The following is a 17,362-nucleotide window of genomic DNA, read 5'->3' as shown; positions in this document are numbered from 1 at the left end:
AGACATGCTTAAAATACAATCCTATTTCTATCCTTTCAATATATAAACTTTCCATCAATATTAACAAAGTAGTCATGGAAATCGATGCAAAAAAAAATGTGTTTTTGGCACATAGGATCCATATAAAAAAAATCGAGTAGAAACTAATTTTAATCATTTCAATATAAAATATAATTAGATATATTAGCAAATACCTAAAAATAAAAGTGACTGCAACACTTTCTATTTATTTCAAATTAATATCTATTTGTCAGTTGTAAATAAAATATTTATGGAAAGTTTAAATGAAGAAAATAGCTTAATTTTAATTTTTAAAAAACATTTTTGCCGATATTTTAGTCTAAAATTTTCACTAATATTTTATATAGACAATAACTCTATGGTAATAGATTATTACAAAAACAAAATAAACATACAAATTACAGTTTTTTTTAGAAGCGTCTAAATGTTATGTAAGTGACTGTATTTAAAAAATGAGTCTAAATCGTGAAACATGGTGTCAATTCTTTATATATATATTTATATATATAAAATTCAGCTATTGATAAAATCCTAATTTCAGCTGATAATAGTGATACTGCTTCAAACAAATCTTACCTTGACAGCTGCATTCATACCAGCTTTCTTCTAATGCAGACATGAGATTATAAAATAATATCTTCATATGACCTACATAACATTTAAAATAACAACCGCTCCTTTTAACCACAACAACTCATTTCAAATGCATACACATCACAAACAAATACTGTTTTTATCATATTGCTTTCACTTGTTCGCTTTTTAGACCATAACAATAGCTTCCTGGCCACAAAACAAGAATGGAAACTGATCTATCATTGTTTGAAAAATGTCTTCAAGATATGGTCTCATCTGTTCAAAACGCCCCATGTCACTGAATTCGATAGGAAATAAGGTAGGCCACCAACAAATTGCCAAATTCTTGCTATCCATGCTATTTAGTTTAGAGTTATCAGATATCCTGAGAATAAACAATATTTGCTTATGACTGAATTTCATTGATTTAATGAATATTTAGTAAAGATTTTAAAATATTTTTTTAATTATAACAAAATTGTAATTCTTTTAGTTCGCATAAAAACAGATCAATAAGAAAGTTATATTGTGAATATCTTGTGTAAAGGTAAGCAAATTTGATTTTAAAATAATTTAGAATGTACCTGACAAAATGTTGAAATATGAACTTCAGTACAGCAAAATTCACATTTGGTAATTTATTTAGTAATCCTCGTAATGCCAACAATCTACAACTTCTGTCTGTCTTCATTTCCGAGTTCATAGACATTGGCTTAAAACCTCGTGCACCTTTATTAAATATAATATATATTCGTTTTTAAGACACCACAAAATCCTTATATTGATATATAAATATAACTAGTTGTAAGTAGCGCTTTGTCGTAAGACAAGTTGCATGAACTTTCCAATATGTGTACACAATCAACATAATCAATAAGAATTGGAATTCAGTTATTCGGATAAAATATTAAATTGTTTACTTCAAAATAACATTTTCGCTTTCACTAAAAAAATAATCAATATGATTTCCAATTGATGTCTTTCAAACATACCTATAATATTTGTAATTTCATAAATTAAATTAATTTGTATAGCTTCATTTCATCCATTTCATGTATTATTAGGTTATTATTTCAGACTACAAAATCCATACCATTATACAATGTTTTATGAAAAATCGTAAAAAAAATGTTTTTCAGCATTGAATTACGAGGAAAACGGCCAGGCCGCTCTTTACCAAAAAATAATCAACGCAAAATTCCAACCAATATCTTTCGAATAATTTTCAAAATCGATTAAAAATTGTGGGCTATAACGTTGACGAAAAATTTTACACTTTCCTGCTAATTACAAAAAAACGGCTTGGCCGATCGTCGCACAAAACTGATAAACACTTGCCCTTATCGAGTTACATCAAATGGCTTTTAAATTTTTGAAATCAGTCTGGTCGTTTTTGAGAAAACGTCGACGCAAGGACAAAAAACAGCTCACACAAACATACTTCTAAATTTGGCCTCATTCTAGTCAGAATGACTTGAAACGTCGAGAAAACATTTGAAACAACAATTAGCAAATCGGATTTTTTCGCGAAAACAAAGATTTCCTTTTCGAGGTTAATTAAAGCTTATACATAAAACATAAATTGTACCTGCAATATCTTCCAATTCAGCCATTAACTCCTCATCAAGCAGAGGTGGTAAACGTTTGGAGAAAAAATCCTTCAAGGCAGTAGCAACAGCATTCACAGGTATGTCTAGGTTACCAATATTTACAGACGAGTCTACAAAGATAACCATAAACACAATTTTAATCCTCAAATACAAATCTTTAAAGTTTTCAAAAAATATTTTCAAATGAGATAATAGATTTCAAGTTTTTGAATTATAAATAATAAATCTATTATTACATACCTTCTTCAAACTTCTGAAATAGTAAGTCCACATGTGCCCTATTACCTGGCACTCTATAAATTCCTTCAGAGTCTAAACCTTCAGCTTCAATAAAATAAACACATTTTTCAAGAAACATTGGAACACCATTGTCTAAAATAATTAATGACTGAGCACCCGCTGTTGAAGAAGACTTTTGTTGTTGCTTATTTTTCTGCTTCTTCTTTTCACGTTCTTTCTCTTTCTCTGCAACTTTTCGAAGTTTTTCCTCTTTGATACGACGTTTTTCTAATTTTTCATCATCTTTTGCTTTCTGCTTTTCTTTCTTTCGTATCAATTTTTCACGATCGCATTCTTTATTGGCAAACTTGGACCCCAAACCAAACTGTTAAATCATTAGTTAATTAATATTCTTTAAAAGTATTCCTTGTTAGTAAAAATAATCATAAACAATATATCTTACCATTGGTGAATTATTGTCCCTTGGTGATGAAACATCTAAACTTGAATCATCTTCTTGCTTGAATCCAAATGAATTTTGCTTATCTAAATAATAATAAAAAAAAATTAATAAGTATTATTGTTTTTCATTAAAATATTATAAAGTCTACTAACTTATATAAAACTCATTTGAAAAAGGATGCATGTTACAATTATTGATGAAATTTGTATTTCTTAAGGATTTAATCTCAGATGATATTAATTTTGAGTTGATATCCATATTTAAAATTCCAGCTGTTTTCATATGTTTCTTAATATTAAACTTGCGTTGTTGTGCCATCATACGAATATCGCTTCCTTCACTAGAGTCCGAATTGTATTCACTGGCAGCTATGGAAAGATGAAATAATTTAATAAGCAGTTGAAATGAACACCTTCAACCATACTTTTCAATTACTACATACCTTTATCATTCCCATCCATAGTCAACTTATCATCGCCGGAAGCTGCAACACTTGTAGCCATTGGCGGCAACTCTGGGGGCATCACATACATCCCAAGAGGTGGTACTCGAGGTGGCTGTACTGGTATGGCACTTCGTTTTTTGCGAGCTCGTTTGTGCGTACTTGACTTACGATTTACTTTGCAATAAACTTCAGAAGCTCTTTGGCGACGTTCTAATGAACTCCATTCACTATCCGTGTCAGAGTATGCTGAAAAAATATTATAAGATAAAAATATAACTAGTTAAATATAAGTAGTATTTTGCCTTAAGATAAGTTGCCTGAACTTCCCGATACGTACACGTAATAAACTTAATCGTAGGCCTATAATAGTTTAGTAGTATGTTATTTCAGGCTACGAAAACTATTGCTATACAAGGTTTCATCAAACTCTTCTAAAAGTTTTTTAACTTCTCGTAGGGTAAGTTATAGTAATCACAAAATAATCGAAAATGGAAACTTTTATATATTTTTACGTTTCAAAGGTTTTTGAATATTTTAGCATACCTTAGAAAAAATGTATGTATGTATGTATGTATGTATGTATGTATGTATGTATGTATGTATGTGTGTGTGTGTGTGTGGGCGGATACAAATTTTCGTCGACGATTTCGGAAACACCGATCAACCGATTTGAATAATTCAAAAAACATCCGAAAAATGTCATTTGGCGATCAAAAATGATCACTTGATATTTACTTGTATTGACAAGATAAACAACTGATTAAATTTTTGGGAAGGCAGGTCCAGTGGTTATGGACTCTCAATAAAAATGAGTTAAAAAAATGTCATTTAGCGGTCAAATCTTGTTTTTCAAATGATTGATTGAATTGCAAGTTATAATCGTAATTATAATAATTTTAATATGTTTTTGATAACGATCTGATTGATTGATTGACTTGTATGATTATTATCCATTGATGATTTTTTGTTTTCTACCTCAATATACCTGCATGCTTTGATTGGCGCGAACAAATATGTTTATTGAACATATGTACATTAAATTATCAGATATTTTATAGAGATTTTAATAATGTGTACACATTTTATGTAAATTTTTTGGGTTTCGTACCAAGATTTTTAATTACGGTACGGGTAGTTCCAGCAATTTGCCTTAAGGCACAATGCCATGCACCCCACTAGTTTCAATATTTATTTACAAAGAAATGGCCCAGTCAATTTAATCAACACGATTGCAACCAATATATTTTGAACAGTTTTTAAATTTTTTAAATCCATTCAAGATTAAAACATGGTCTCATTCCATTCAGAATTACTTGAAACATTAGAAAACATGAAATTAGCAACTTCACAAACATTCATTCATTCATTCATTCATTAGCAAAAACACAAACTTCTTCTTCGAAAAATTAAAAACTTGAAAATGAATATTAAAAAAAAAAAGATCTGCAACCATCACAATCTTTGTTAGAATACCTCATTTTAGTCATAATGTGTTTCCATAACAGAATCTGTTTTTATGACACAGTTTACAGAATGAAAAATAAGTCAGTTTGTTTGAGAATCACAAAAGTATATCATAAAACTTACATGGTTGTCCTTTCTCTCGCCTTTGTCTGGTTTTACTTTGCTTAAGTTTGTTTGCAAGAGCTTCTTGCTCTAAGGTGAAAGCACACTCACTATCACTGTGCCCATAAGGTGGCATTAATTCTTTAATCTGCAAATTAAATTATACATGAATATTTCAAATTAAAAATTAAGAACAAATACTATATACGACTTTCAATCTCACCTTGGCATACTCAGCTTCCTCATTATCATCTTCTGGAGCAGCTAATGGCGCATGTCCTAAAGTATTCATACCAGTTTGTGCTTTCCCACCATGTGATCCTTTAACATTTCCTGCACCAACATTCATACGTGCAATAGCTTCTGTTACTATTGAAAAATTCTTCAGGTTCAATTTTCCTGGTTGCTATCAACATAAAATAATTTTTAAGCCTTTTATCAAATTTATATATACTTATATGGCATTTACAATAATTCACTAATAGCTATTATGTGGACTATTGTGCAAATAATCCTTAAATAATCTATGAAGATTTGTAATAACAATTTTTGAATAACATGAATTATTTGCTATTCAAATATACCTTCAGTGTTTGGCTGACACCTTTAGGTCTTGATTTTGGAACAGATATACGTCTTCGTCCAGTTGTGAATGCGTGATGGCCACCATACTGTTTAATCCATTGACGAGAGGTACGTTCACCAGTCAGAACAACACCATCTAAAACATTGTATTAGAACAACAATGAAAAATGAAAAAAATATTATATAGATTGAATAGTATAGTATTATTGTACATATCACTTTAAAATTATATTAAAAAATAACCTGAATCATGAGTAGCTAAGGATTCTCTGGAACCGCTTACGTCAGCTGAAACAAACAAGCATTTCAAATAAAATTGTTCATAAATAATGTACATGCTCTTATTAATATTGTTAATAAAAATTGAAACATACCTATTAATTAAAATATGTATTCAAACAACTAATAATGAGAAATTAACCACACTAAAAACTAAATACTGCATCAAAAACTAAGATTCAAAATTAAAATACATATATAGCTATAATATGATAAAATGTAAAAGCATATTAATAATATATCTGAATATTGAGTATTTTTATAATTGGCTATTCATAAAATATACATAATCATGCACATAGTTCATGTTAAATATAATAATAATAATGAGAATAAATTAGTGTTATATCATAACAAGTTACATATGACAATAATGTAAATTAAAATGTTCTCGTTGTATTTTTCAAATATGGCGCATTGACAAATAAAGTATGTGTTTTATATAAGAAACAGCTTTAACAAATATTTAGGACAAGAAAATTTTTTTGGGTAGTTATTGTGTATTGCGCTTCAGATTATTGTGTATTGTGCACGGTGAGACATTGATAAAATCCACAAACATTTGAATAAAATGCAAAAGGGCTTGTAGCCTATAGATAACGAAAAGACATGGAAAAATAATCTTTATTACATGTGATCTCATCCAAGCTGGTTTGAGAGGCGGTCACGTGTTGCCTGGTGCCGTACTGTTGGTCTGGCGGTGCAGGTTCGGGCGGTGTCGTGGGCGGCGGATACACCTGAAACCCTGCACAACACAACGAAACAATGCCAATTCATTCAAAACTAGAACTGGTTTAGCAATTGAATTGCTCTAAAATTTATTTTGGATATGGAATATAATATAAATTTAGAATTTAAAAATCATATTACAAAATTTAAATCAACAGAGACATGGTTCAGACCTCACATGCTATTGTAGAATGCAAAGGTAAAATATACAGAATTCAATTCCATTATTTATATTTGCCACATAAACAATGAATACATTTATTGTTAAGGTTGTTTTGATATTTGTCTTTTTCTATAGGCACACATTTATCTATATCTTCCGCATTCTAAAAAAAGCGTGGTCTGAATGATGTCTCAGACAACAGTACTCTAGATCTAGCTACACAAATATATATATAAAGTATTTTACATAGTTTAGTAAGTTTGTAAACATAGTTATTAAAATTGTAACTGTTAATATAGATTAGGTATTTGTAAGGGTAGTGAGTATGAGCATCAGCATATATTTATTGGTACTTTGCAAAGTATTTAATTCTAGATTTTACACAAAACATGCCTAAATGTAGCAATGGGCATAAATGTCAAATTATATAAAATTAAATTAAATATAATTTGATTGAGAAACCATAGGTCTTATAAAACTTAAAAGAAAAAAACAACAATAGACAAGGTAAATATAAAATTGAAATAAGAATGAGTAAGCATTGATAACCAGAGTTTAAAATTGCATGCAACTAAGCATTTATCTGAGTAGATATCGATATCCTAATTACTTTAAATATATCCATATAATTAAGTATATACATACATATATTAGCAAAATGAACAATTAAAATGGAGTTGCACATTAAGCCAGTATAAAATGATTAAACATGCAGTTACCAATATGAAAATAATTAAAACCTTGGTGGTCCTGAATCCTATTAGAATCTCCATTTGTTCTAGAATTATATGGATACTGATGATGTCTCTGGTGCCTGGTGCGCTGTTCCTGATGCACTGAATGATGATAGGATTGATGATGTCGATGTGATCCTCCTCCAATGTGAGCATATTTATCACTATGGTCACTCGAACTCATTAAATCATCTGGCCCATTTAAGGAGTCCAAAGAAATTATGGGTAAGCGTTCATAATTTTCAGATCCACTTCTGTGTTTGTTTGAAAATAAGGTTGATGTCAGTAGTTTATGAATTACGTTTGTGATGAATGTACAATATGCACACAAAAATTTTCGATACACATACATAAAAATACATAGAAATATAAACCCATACATATACAGTTGTACACCGTCTTACGAGTGACCCGACATACGAATGTTTAGAAATACGAGTCGCCAAAAAAGCGACTGGAGCGAGTAAGGGTTTTCTGGAAAATTGTTAATAGCAAAATGAAAATATGAAATTTTTTTACAGTTGTAACAATGATTTTCTAACCATAGAAATATTTTGGCTGTTTAAGATAGTAAATTATTTTATAGTTATGCATTTCAATTATATATTAACATTAATTGAATAGAACCCATACAAATATAATAAGGATTATTTTAACATTTGATATTTTGACTTAATAGTGATTGTACAGTTATATGAGTTGAGTTCGCGTTTTTTTGCTTTTTGCTTGTTTACAAAATATTATGTACATTTATAATATAGCCCAGCATGAAATTATCCAAAAATATGAGAATGGCAAGGATGTAACATATCATAGACACATATGTAAACAAAAATTAAATGAAAAATAGGATATTGAATTTCAACGTTAAAAAAACATAATTAAAACTTCTATGTATTCAAATGGAAAAAATTGGTTCGAGATAAGAGCGATTCGACATACGAGCGTGGTTACAAAACGAATAAAACACATATATCGGTGTACCACTGTATTAATATGTATGATATGCAAACAAACAAATATATATCAATATACTAACCCATCATTGCTCTTCATCATATAGCTGTCATTTCTTGCATGTTGGATACTATGATAATGGTCATCATCTTCGTCTCCTGATACAACCATTTGGGGTTCTTCCATATTAAAAGCTTGCTCAATCTCAGGCTTTTTGTCCCATACTTCTTTGAAGAAAGGGGTGTAAAATGCAGCTATGCGATATAAACAGAGTAAGAAAAAATGATTTATGAAATTACAAAACTATTTCATGCAAATCTTGGTACTAGATTTACATACACTTACTTTTATGTTGAGAATTTGATGTAGATGTCAAAAAATGTGCTCCAAGTCTATCAGCAGTTGCATTTCCTTCAGTTATTAACTGATGACTTATATCACAGTTAAAAAATGCATTGGCACCACCACTATCAGTAACTGCCATTATCTGAATTGGCAGATTTGGTATATTGAATGAAAAAGCACTAAAACATGTAATATATATTAATAATATTACCACAATATTATTAATTGATCATATATCTCTGTATCATTTATCACTTACTTCAGAGTTGCTAATGAAGCTTTTCTTTTTGCTGAATATAATAATATAAAACCATGTACCAATTCCTCTCTGAATGCATTAGCTCCGTGAAATGATGAAATTATAACTTCTACTTTGCGTTTTGAATCCCCTAAAAATGTCTCCAAAATTATACTTCGCTCACCAGATAAAAAACAACATTGGTGTGATAACAGTGGACCAAGAATATTTTCCACGGCATACGGATCGGCACAGAACATGCACATTATTATCCTGAAAAGATCAAATTAACAATGTTAAAAATAGTTTAAAACATAAAATTTTAGATCAGTAATTGAACAAACCTTATATCCGGCTCACAGGACTCTACTACTGTCTGATAAATATTCAGAAACCCTGCTCGATGATGTATACTCTCTATTAGCTGTTGAAGAGCATTAGACACTAAATTCTCTGAGCTCATTTCTTTCAATGATATATTGATAAATGGGCATTGTAAACTAAAAAAAATAATTAAAAGAGTTAATTTGATTATATGTTAACTAGCAATTAAAGTAATATTTTACCTGTCAGCTAAACTCTGTCCATCTTCACAAAGGAGCAAAATGTCCTTTTCATCAATGAATGGATCATGTATAAACATTATAACAATAGGCAATCCTTGGAATGGTAACTTATCCTCTTTTTCTAAGTTTGATAATAGTGTTTTCTCAAGACTGTCTCTTAGATATTCAAATGAAGACTGATTTGAATACACGCAAAAACTTCCTAAAACGAATATATAAACACATACATAAATAAATATCTATAATCAATAGCTCTAAATATTATATTATTATCTAACCGTGAGGTACAAAATCTTCTGTTCTAAATGAGTTTTGGGGAAGCCCAACATCTCCAGTTATGACTCGGTAATCTAAACTGTACAGTTGCCCATCCATCTCAAATTCATCTGTTTCACAATACGATCTTATTTTCTGAACTAAATCTTCAGCCAAGCCATGTGCGCCCAAAAATACAAGATTTAGTTGATTATTGTCAGAACTCAAAAGCCAATGATTACTGTTACTCCACGATGAAGGTCTATAAAATAATAATTCCATAATTATTCAATATAAAACAGCAGTGCAATTATAAGTGCCATACATAAATATAACATTATAACAAACAACAAAACAAACCTATGTGCTTTTGTTCCTAGAATCCTCTCAATGAGGGCATCCATACAATTTGGATAAGCCGGACAATGTTCCCTTATTGGACAATGAACAAAACCAAGGTGTTGAAAAAGCATAAGTTTACGATCTTGATCTAATCTATCCAGTAATTTGTATCTGTAATAAATAACATTTATAAATAAATTTTAAAAATATATAGTAATAGTATACACAAAACAAATAAACTTACCTAGAATCATCTTGCAATACATCTGTAATTTCTTTGATATCTTCTTGCGTTATGGCACCTGATGGAACTACACTTTTAAAATGATAAAATATATCAGCATGTTCCAGTAAAAGTTCCTATAATTAATAAAACGTAAGTATCATAACTATTAGTATAAGAAATATTAATTCTTACCTGAAAATTATGTTTGGCGTTTTCAACAAGTTCCCTCTGATGATTATCATAAATCTGTTGGCAATCATGCTCGGACAAAGCCTCGAAACATTCATGTCCCATAAAAAATACTCTGACTTCAGATAAATTTTTACCTGGTGTTACATAGCCTGTGTCTTCCAGTAGTTGTTTAAATTGTTTCTTCCATCTACAATTTTTTTTTAATTTATTAATTTAATTTACTTCATAAATGATCATATTTTAAAATCTGGCAAGGTATTATACCCTGTCAATAAAAATAAACTACTTGATTATATGGATTTGGATTTTGCATACATATTCATTTAGGCCATTCCTTGTACCTTTGTGTTTTTTTTTTGAAATTTATTTTACGTTGAAAAAAACTGTTCAGCAAACATATAAACAAAGATTCCAACTACTATAACAGTCACCATAAACTTCTTAAACAATATTTTAAATTTTTATTGAAATACATACATATTTTTTGTGTATTTGAATTGAATGTTTTTTTTTTACATTTTGTAAGCATATGAGAAAATTTTATATGATTTTCGTTTTTTTTCTTAATTTCAATTAAAATATATATATATTTGTAACCTATATGCTTTGCTACAGAAAATTTTATTTATCGCATTTGAGGTACTGATGTAGGGGAAATATGGATGAAATCGTATACACGAACAAAATGAAATGGAGTCTTATTTAAAAATTTATCAGATTATGTAACATTTTCGCATGATTGTAACAGTCGAGTCGCAGTAATCAATTTAAACAAGTTTTGCTCCTTCAAAAGTTCATTTTGACGGTCTTTTGGTCAAGTTTTTCGGGACGTAATTTATTGAATTCATTACTCACTTATATTAATTATTATTAAGGATTAATAAACTCACCGCTTTGGCATCCTGGTGTTAGCAAAAATTAAATACAAAAAATATTAATGTTAATTATCAAATTGAATAATGACTAATCAATTTATAACATATGAAATTATTAAATTCAACAAAATAAAAATGATTTGCTCACTCTAGGCGCTTCCTCTCTTGCTGTAAAGAATTGACATGATTCTTATACATTGTTTCAGCTTCCGGTGTATCCAGGACATCAAAAGGTATTCTAGTTTCTTCAGTGTCACTTAAATCCATTTCTGTCCAGGTTTCACCATCGGGACACTCATAGAAATAACGTTCAAAATCAATATTAGATTTCAAATATTCTTGTATTGTTGGCCAATCACTGTAGGGACAAAAATTCAAATAATGGTAAGATCAAATATGCTCGAATTTCAATTAAGGTTCAAGCAAATATAAAAGTAGTTTTGCAAAATACTGTACCTTTGCGTGAGAGTATTTATGTCAGGTATCATTTCTTGAAGAACTTTGGAGAGTTGATCTATATATCTGGTTAATTTGTATGCTAATTGCTCTTCTCGTAATTGTTTGATATGCTTTCGGAATAAACGTTGAGATCCATCCAATCCAAATAGCTCTACAAAATATGTCCATTCCTTCTGACCAGCTAGTTTCTTAGCTGTTTGCGTCCATGTCGCCCTTAAATAATTTTTATATTAAAAAAATAAGGTAACAGGCAACATAATATCTTCTTAATCAATTAAAGGTAAAAAAAAATGATTTTCAAAAATACCTGTGATCTTTAACATGGGTCCTAATTAATCGTGAGAATGCATCTGTAGAAGCTTCTAACATTTCCTTCCTCATTCTATTTGCTTCAGCATATGAAATTAACTTCGATCGAATTTTTGCCTTATCTATCATTTGGGCTAGATAAATGAATGCTAATTCTACATTTATATTTTGATGCGCTGAAGTTTCTATCATAGCAATTTGACCCTTGTATTCTTTGCGTTGAATTACTTTTTCAGCTTCTCGCGTATAAGCATCGTTGGAGTCATCATTCTTTGTGGTTACAAGAACTATGGGTTTTTTAGTTTTCATCAAACTATTAAGTATACCAGCCACATGTTCAATCTGTTTTTCAAGTGAACGGTTTGGAACGACACTCACGTCAAACACACATATAAAACCATCAATGTTCAATTTTCCGTCCGGAAGGACCTTTTGTTCATATTCCTTTTCTATGCCAAGTTGATTCTTGCATATGTACATGAGCTTTTCAGCAGACGTTATCTTTGTAGCCGCACAACGCTTTACGTAAGGCTCGAGTTTACCTCCTAAAGTGCAATATAAAAAGTGAAGTAAGTCCAAACATAAATCGAATTTACTTTCAGAGAAATTTTTATAAGAGAAGTTAAAATACCTTTGAAAGGTTGGAAAGAAGCGTCGTCGATAAACTCAGTTTGTTCAATAACGTGGAAGTTATACTCGCCACCTTCCTCGGAGGTTTTGAGAACTTCGCCCCAATATAAGAAATGGTCATTGTTGACTACTCTGCCACTAAAGTCGGTCTATAGAAAAACAAATTAATACATTGATATTATACTACGAAATAAAATACAAATACTTCTTAGTTTATAAAATTACAATCAAGGTCCATTGAACTGAAATTATGTAAAGAGTGAAATTCCCAATAAATGGGTTTCTGTTACTTTAAGGAGGAGTCTAGACCATATTTTTACTATATTTTTTTTACTAGTTAGTAATGTTTTGTGAATTTAGAAAAATAATAATAAAATAGTCATCGAGTTTTAATTCTAGAAAAGGATGACGTGGAGGGTCTTAAAAAATTGGCACCTGACTGACCATACCCATGATTTCAGTCCTTCAAATAATTCGAAGAAAAAATATATGTGTATTATTAATCTAGAATAATGGCGCAATAGCATAAATTACAGACAAGTTAAAAAAAATTTTTTTCTCTAAAAAATGACTGTGAAAGAAATTATTTTTTACAACTTTTTTTTGATATTCCCGATTTTTTTAAAAATAGTTAAATTCGGAATTAGGGGACGGGCGTAGTTCATACAGAAGCGAATTCTATATAGTCCGGTCAATTTACGCATTCAAGGTTACAATAATTCATAATGGGCTGTAGCTTAGCAAAATTGTTTAAAATACAATTATAAAAGAAATCTCAAAAATTCTCATCGATCCGATGCGAGTTAAAAAAAAAACCCTTTTGCGATTTTTAGCTAAATGGTCAGTTTTATCGCAAAATCACCTGAGACAATATTGTAGAGTATAAAATTATCTACAAAAAAATGGATCAATACTTTTTTGCTCAAAGCCACCGTTTTAAAGATGTCACTTTGAAAAGTACGCTTAAACGCCCTGAACTATGAATTATAAATTATAGTAACCTTCACCCAGATTTTAGGTTTAAATTGTCCGGGCTAATAAAGATTCTGTAAAAATTTCTTGTCGGTCCAGTAAAAGTTTGCGAAACCGTGGACATCGTGTTTCGAAAAAGACAGTTTCAAGAAAAAACACTAAAATAGGAAACAGAGGAGAATTATTGTCACCAATTTTTTAATTTAAATTTTGAAAAATACTCTTGTGCACTTATCTTCAAAAGATAATGAAGAAAACCAAATCTTTTTTTTTTTTTAGATTCTAGACCAGAATATCCTCAAAATTTTATCTTGAAAAGTTTTGAATCAAGCGCGGTATAATACAGTAGACCTCGATTATCCGACCTCGGTTATATGGATTCGCGATTATCCGGACATAATCGCGTCGGAACTTGCATATTTGATGTGCATATATACATTAATACATTCTCTGTTTTGACGTGCATATATACATTTTTAAAGGGTGGTGTTATCCCTTAAAGATAAAAATAACATTATCGAATCATTAAAAAGGGCGAAACCGGCCGTAAGTTAGCTGATAGGTATGGTGTATTACATGGTCTGTTCAAAAAGTACCCGGAATTACTAATATTAAATTTCGCGGGTGTGGAGTGTCTGATTGTCAAATTTTTTTTTTATTGTTTGGTATACATGCCCCTAAAGTATGATGAAATTTCAGCATATTCATGTTTACTTTGTCTTGGTAGTTGCTAAGGTTCGACGTGTTTTTCTGAGCTCGGCGATTTTTACATGGAAGAATTTGAAAAAGTCAAAGAATTTGTATTAAATTTGCGTAAAAAATGAAATAAAGTGTTGCAAAGTGCAAAAATTCACCAGATATGGCTCCGTGTGACTTTTTCCTATTCCCAAGTTGAAGAGACCCATGAAAGGACGGCGGTTTCCTCGATGGAAAGAAAATCGCCGAGAGTGCTCAAGGACATATCAAAAAGTGAATATCAAGGGTGCTTCGAAAATTGGAAAAAACGCTGGCATAAGTGTATTATATCTGGGGGGGACTACTTAAAGGGGACCACATTAATGTAGACGAATAAATAAATATTTTTTTGAAAAAACGAAAATTACGAAAACTTTTGAACAGACCTCGTAGATACATCCACTATAAGCGATATTAAAAGAATGCCGCTTCAATTTTGTCGTACACTTGCAAGTTAGATAGTAAAGAAGAGGGTAGTGATGAAAATCGGAAAATGGTAATAAAGAGACCGAAAAATGAACTCTTAGAAGAAGCTCTATATGTTGGTTTTACAAAAACGATCAACAAATTATTTTAAGCAACTTTTCTTCTTTATACTTACTTTACGTACCACTGATACTTTACATACGATACTTTACGTACCACCTGAATATTTAGCTCATGTTAATATAATATGTATAATGTAATCTAAGAAAATATGTAAGTGTTAATTTTCTAATAAACATCGATTTTGTTGATATCTATGTATGCATTTGTTATTTTTGATAAACAAAACATTATTCTTCATAATTTGGATTATCCGGATTTTCGATTATCGGATGCCTATCGACAACAATTAGTCCGGATAATCGAGGTTCTACTGTATAACCAATTTGTACCTGGCTCAAAACGGATATATGATCGACGCTATAATCATCAGTCAGTGTCCTCATGAATCTGTTACAGAGGCAGGATTTTCCTACGCCCATGTCCTTTGTCGCGTTCCATTCCAGACAAGCCGACAACGGCGACGCTCACGGTGCGTACGGCGTCCGAGCGACGTGCCATCATTACAGATACCGTCACCAAACGCTACCGCAAATTTGTCCGACTCCTGCAAATCAAATTTTTTTTTATTTAATTTATTCTGCAATCTGTTTTACGTGAGCATTAACCTAAGCAGAGATCGCTAACAATAACTATCTTACAATATAAACCAGAAGATAGTAGCAACACCCAGCGGCGTGTCTACTAGGTATAAGGACTAATTATCTATACTCGAAGTATTTGCTGACGATTTTATTATATGTGCAGTGCTGGATTTACAGTAGGGGCAGTCGGGGCTACTGCCCAGGGCGGCAGATTTTCGGGGGCGGTAAAATTTGGATAGTGGGAAAAAATGCTATACAATGTAATCAACTAATTTTTTTAATAACGTTTTTTATTTCCAGAAATATAGTTAACTTTTATTAATTTATATAAAACATACTACGAATGCAATGCAAAATTTGGATTCAAATAGACGATTATTAAATTTTATTATTTTTCTTTGACTCCCTCTCCGAACATAAATTATCAAATTGGTTAACAAGTTATTATCAAATTTGGCAATTTGGCTAATATAAAGTTTCGTAAAGGAGCTGAAAGTTTAAGAAAAATATGTGCTTCAAATCTCGAGCTCTCTTAGAACGACAAATTTGTGCACTTTCAAGCCTATAGCGCCTAAAAAAATTAAACTAGTGACGATTAATCACTGAAAATTACTGGAATTTCTCTTACTGAAAATTACATTTTATAAAGAGCATTAAAATTTTCAGAAATATGAAAAAATGCCCTTTAAAAAACTTTTTTTTATATGTATATTGAAATTTTTTGAAAATTATGAACTTTTTTCAAAGCAATCGCGCTGCGAAAAATTTCAAATATAAAAAAAAAAGCTCAAAATTTTCAAAAATTGTTTTCAAAAAAAATTTTTTTTTAATTCTAATTTTTGGTACAGGAATAATATATAAAACAATTTAAGAAAACATTTCAGGGATGGGGCGGCATTTTTGTCAGTGCCCCAGGGCGCCAAATTTCTAAATCCGGCCTTGTCTATGATGTTATATCTTATATGAATCTATATGTTTTCGCGCTTTTGAGCCTTGTATAATATTCTATTCAATTTTATTCATAAATATTTGAAAAAATTAGCACTTGTTCGTTTGTTTTATACATTTTAATGTTACTTGTTAATTCATCTGTTAATTTTTGAAAAAAGCCAGGACAAAAGATCTAAATCCGGTACAAATCATGCTTTTGAAATAACCTGAGACACAAGTTGGAAATCCGGGACTGTACCGGCCAATCCGGGAGGTATGGTCACCTTAATTGTAGTAGATTTACTAGACCCATTGTAGTAGATTTACTCGACCAATTGAAATACATTTACCGCACTCATTGTAGTAGATTTACTACAACCATTGTAGTAGATTTACTCGACCAATTGAAATACATTTACCGCACTCATTGTAGTAGATTTACTATACTCATTGTAGTAGATTTACTACACCATTGTAGTAGATTTACTCGACAATTGAAATACATTTACCGCACTCATTGTAGTAGATTTACTACAACCATTGTAGTAGATTTACTCGACCAATTGAAATACATTACCGACACTCATTGTAGTAGATTTACTATATCATTGTAGTAGATTTACTACACCATGTAGTAGATTTACTCGACCAATTGAAATACATTTACCACACTCATTGTAGTAGATTTACTATACTCATGTGTAGTGATTTACTACAACCATTGTAGTAGATTTACTCGACCAATTGAAATACATTTACCGCACTCATTGTAGTAGATTTACTATAACTCATTGTAGTAGATTTACTACAC

The 17,362-nt window shown here is 30.5% G+C and overlaps 1 protein-coding gene across 1 annotated transcript in view; it reads right to left on the bottom strand.

Annotated features, from left to right (window-relative positions):
- Nucleotides 1–600: 600 nt before the first annotated feature.
- Nucleotides 601–17,362, bottom strand: part of LOC113378483 (rho GTPase-activating protein 190) — a 33,159-nt gene continuing 16,397 nt past the window's right edge. Inside the window, exons 3-29 of the mRNA XM_026619018.1 lie at nucleotides 12,786–12,933; nucleotides 12,153–12,699; nucleotides 11,843–12,058; nucleotides 11,535–11,744; nucleotides 11,402–11,413; nucleotides 10,512–10,698; nucleotides 10,338–10,453; nucleotides 10,112–10,264; nucleotides 9,775–10,013; nucleotides 9,497–9,698; nucleotides 9,275–9,430; nucleotides 8,952–9,203; nucleotides 8,693–8,871; nucleotides 8,430–8,601; nucleotides 7,397–7,644; nucleotides 6,396–6,509; nucleotides 5,729–5,773; nucleotides 5,485–5,621; nucleotides 5,124–5,306; nucleotides 4,922–5,048; nucleotides 3,332–3,580; nucleotides 3,042–3,257; nucleotides 2,890–2,972; nucleotides 2,448–2,811; nucleotides 2,186–2,317; nucleotides 1,182–1,326; nucleotides 601–982 (exon numbers count right to left, since the gene is read on the bottom strand). Of these exons, the coding sequence (XP_026474803.1) occupies nucleotides 784–982; nucleotides 1,182–1,326; nucleotides 2,186–2,317; nucleotides 2,448–2,811; nucleotides 2,890–2,972; nucleotides 3,042–3,257; nucleotides 3,332–3,580; nucleotides 4,922–5,048; nucleotides 5,124–5,306; nucleotides 5,485–5,621; nucleotides 5,729–5,773; nucleotides 6,396–6,509; nucleotides 7,397–7,644; nucleotides 8,430–8,601; nucleotides 8,693–8,871; nucleotides 8,952–9,203; nucleotides 9,275–9,430; nucleotides 9,497–9,698; nucleotides 9,775–10,013; nucleotides 10,112–10,264; nucleotides 10,338–10,453; nucleotides 10,512–10,698; nucleotides 11,402–11,413; nucleotides 11,535–11,744; nucleotides 11,843–12,058; nucleotides 12,153–12,699; nucleotides 12,786–12,933 (5,031 nt within the window). The 3' untranslated portion in view covers nucleotides 601–783. The remainder of the gene's footprint in view (nucleotides 983–1,181; nucleotides 1,327–2,185; nucleotides 2,318–2,447; nucleotides 2,812–2,889; nucleotides 2,973–3,041; nucleotides 3,258–3,331; nucleotides 3,581–4,921; nucleotides 5,049–5,123; nucleotides 5,307–5,484; nucleotides 5,622–5,728; nucleotides 5,774–6,395; nucleotides 6,510–7,396; nucleotides 7,645–8,429; nucleotides 8,602–8,692; nucleotides 8,872–8,951; nucleotides 9,204–9,274; nucleotides 9,431–9,496; nucleotides 9,699–9,774; nucleotides 10,014–10,111; nucleotides 10,265–10,337; nucleotides 10,454–10,511; nucleotides 10,699–11,401; nucleotides 11,414–11,534; nucleotides 11,745–11,842; nucleotides 12,059–12,152; nucleotides 12,700–12,785; nucleotides 12,934–17,362) is intronic.

This window comes from Ctenocephalides felis, unplaced genomic scaffold (genome assembly GCF_003426905.1).
Source record: "Ctenocephalides felis isolate EL2017-DRISC unplaced genomic scaffold, ASM342690v1 CF-g0.4_SCAFFOLD_01886, whole genome shotgun sequence".
Classification (NCBI taxonomy): domain Eukaryota; kingdom Metazoa; phylum Arthropoda; class Insecta; order Siphonaptera; family Pulicidae; genus Ctenocephalides; species Ctenocephalides felis.
The sequence above is the reverse complement of the archived record's forward strand: the minus strand, read 5'-3'. Positions and strand labels throughout refer to the sequence as shown.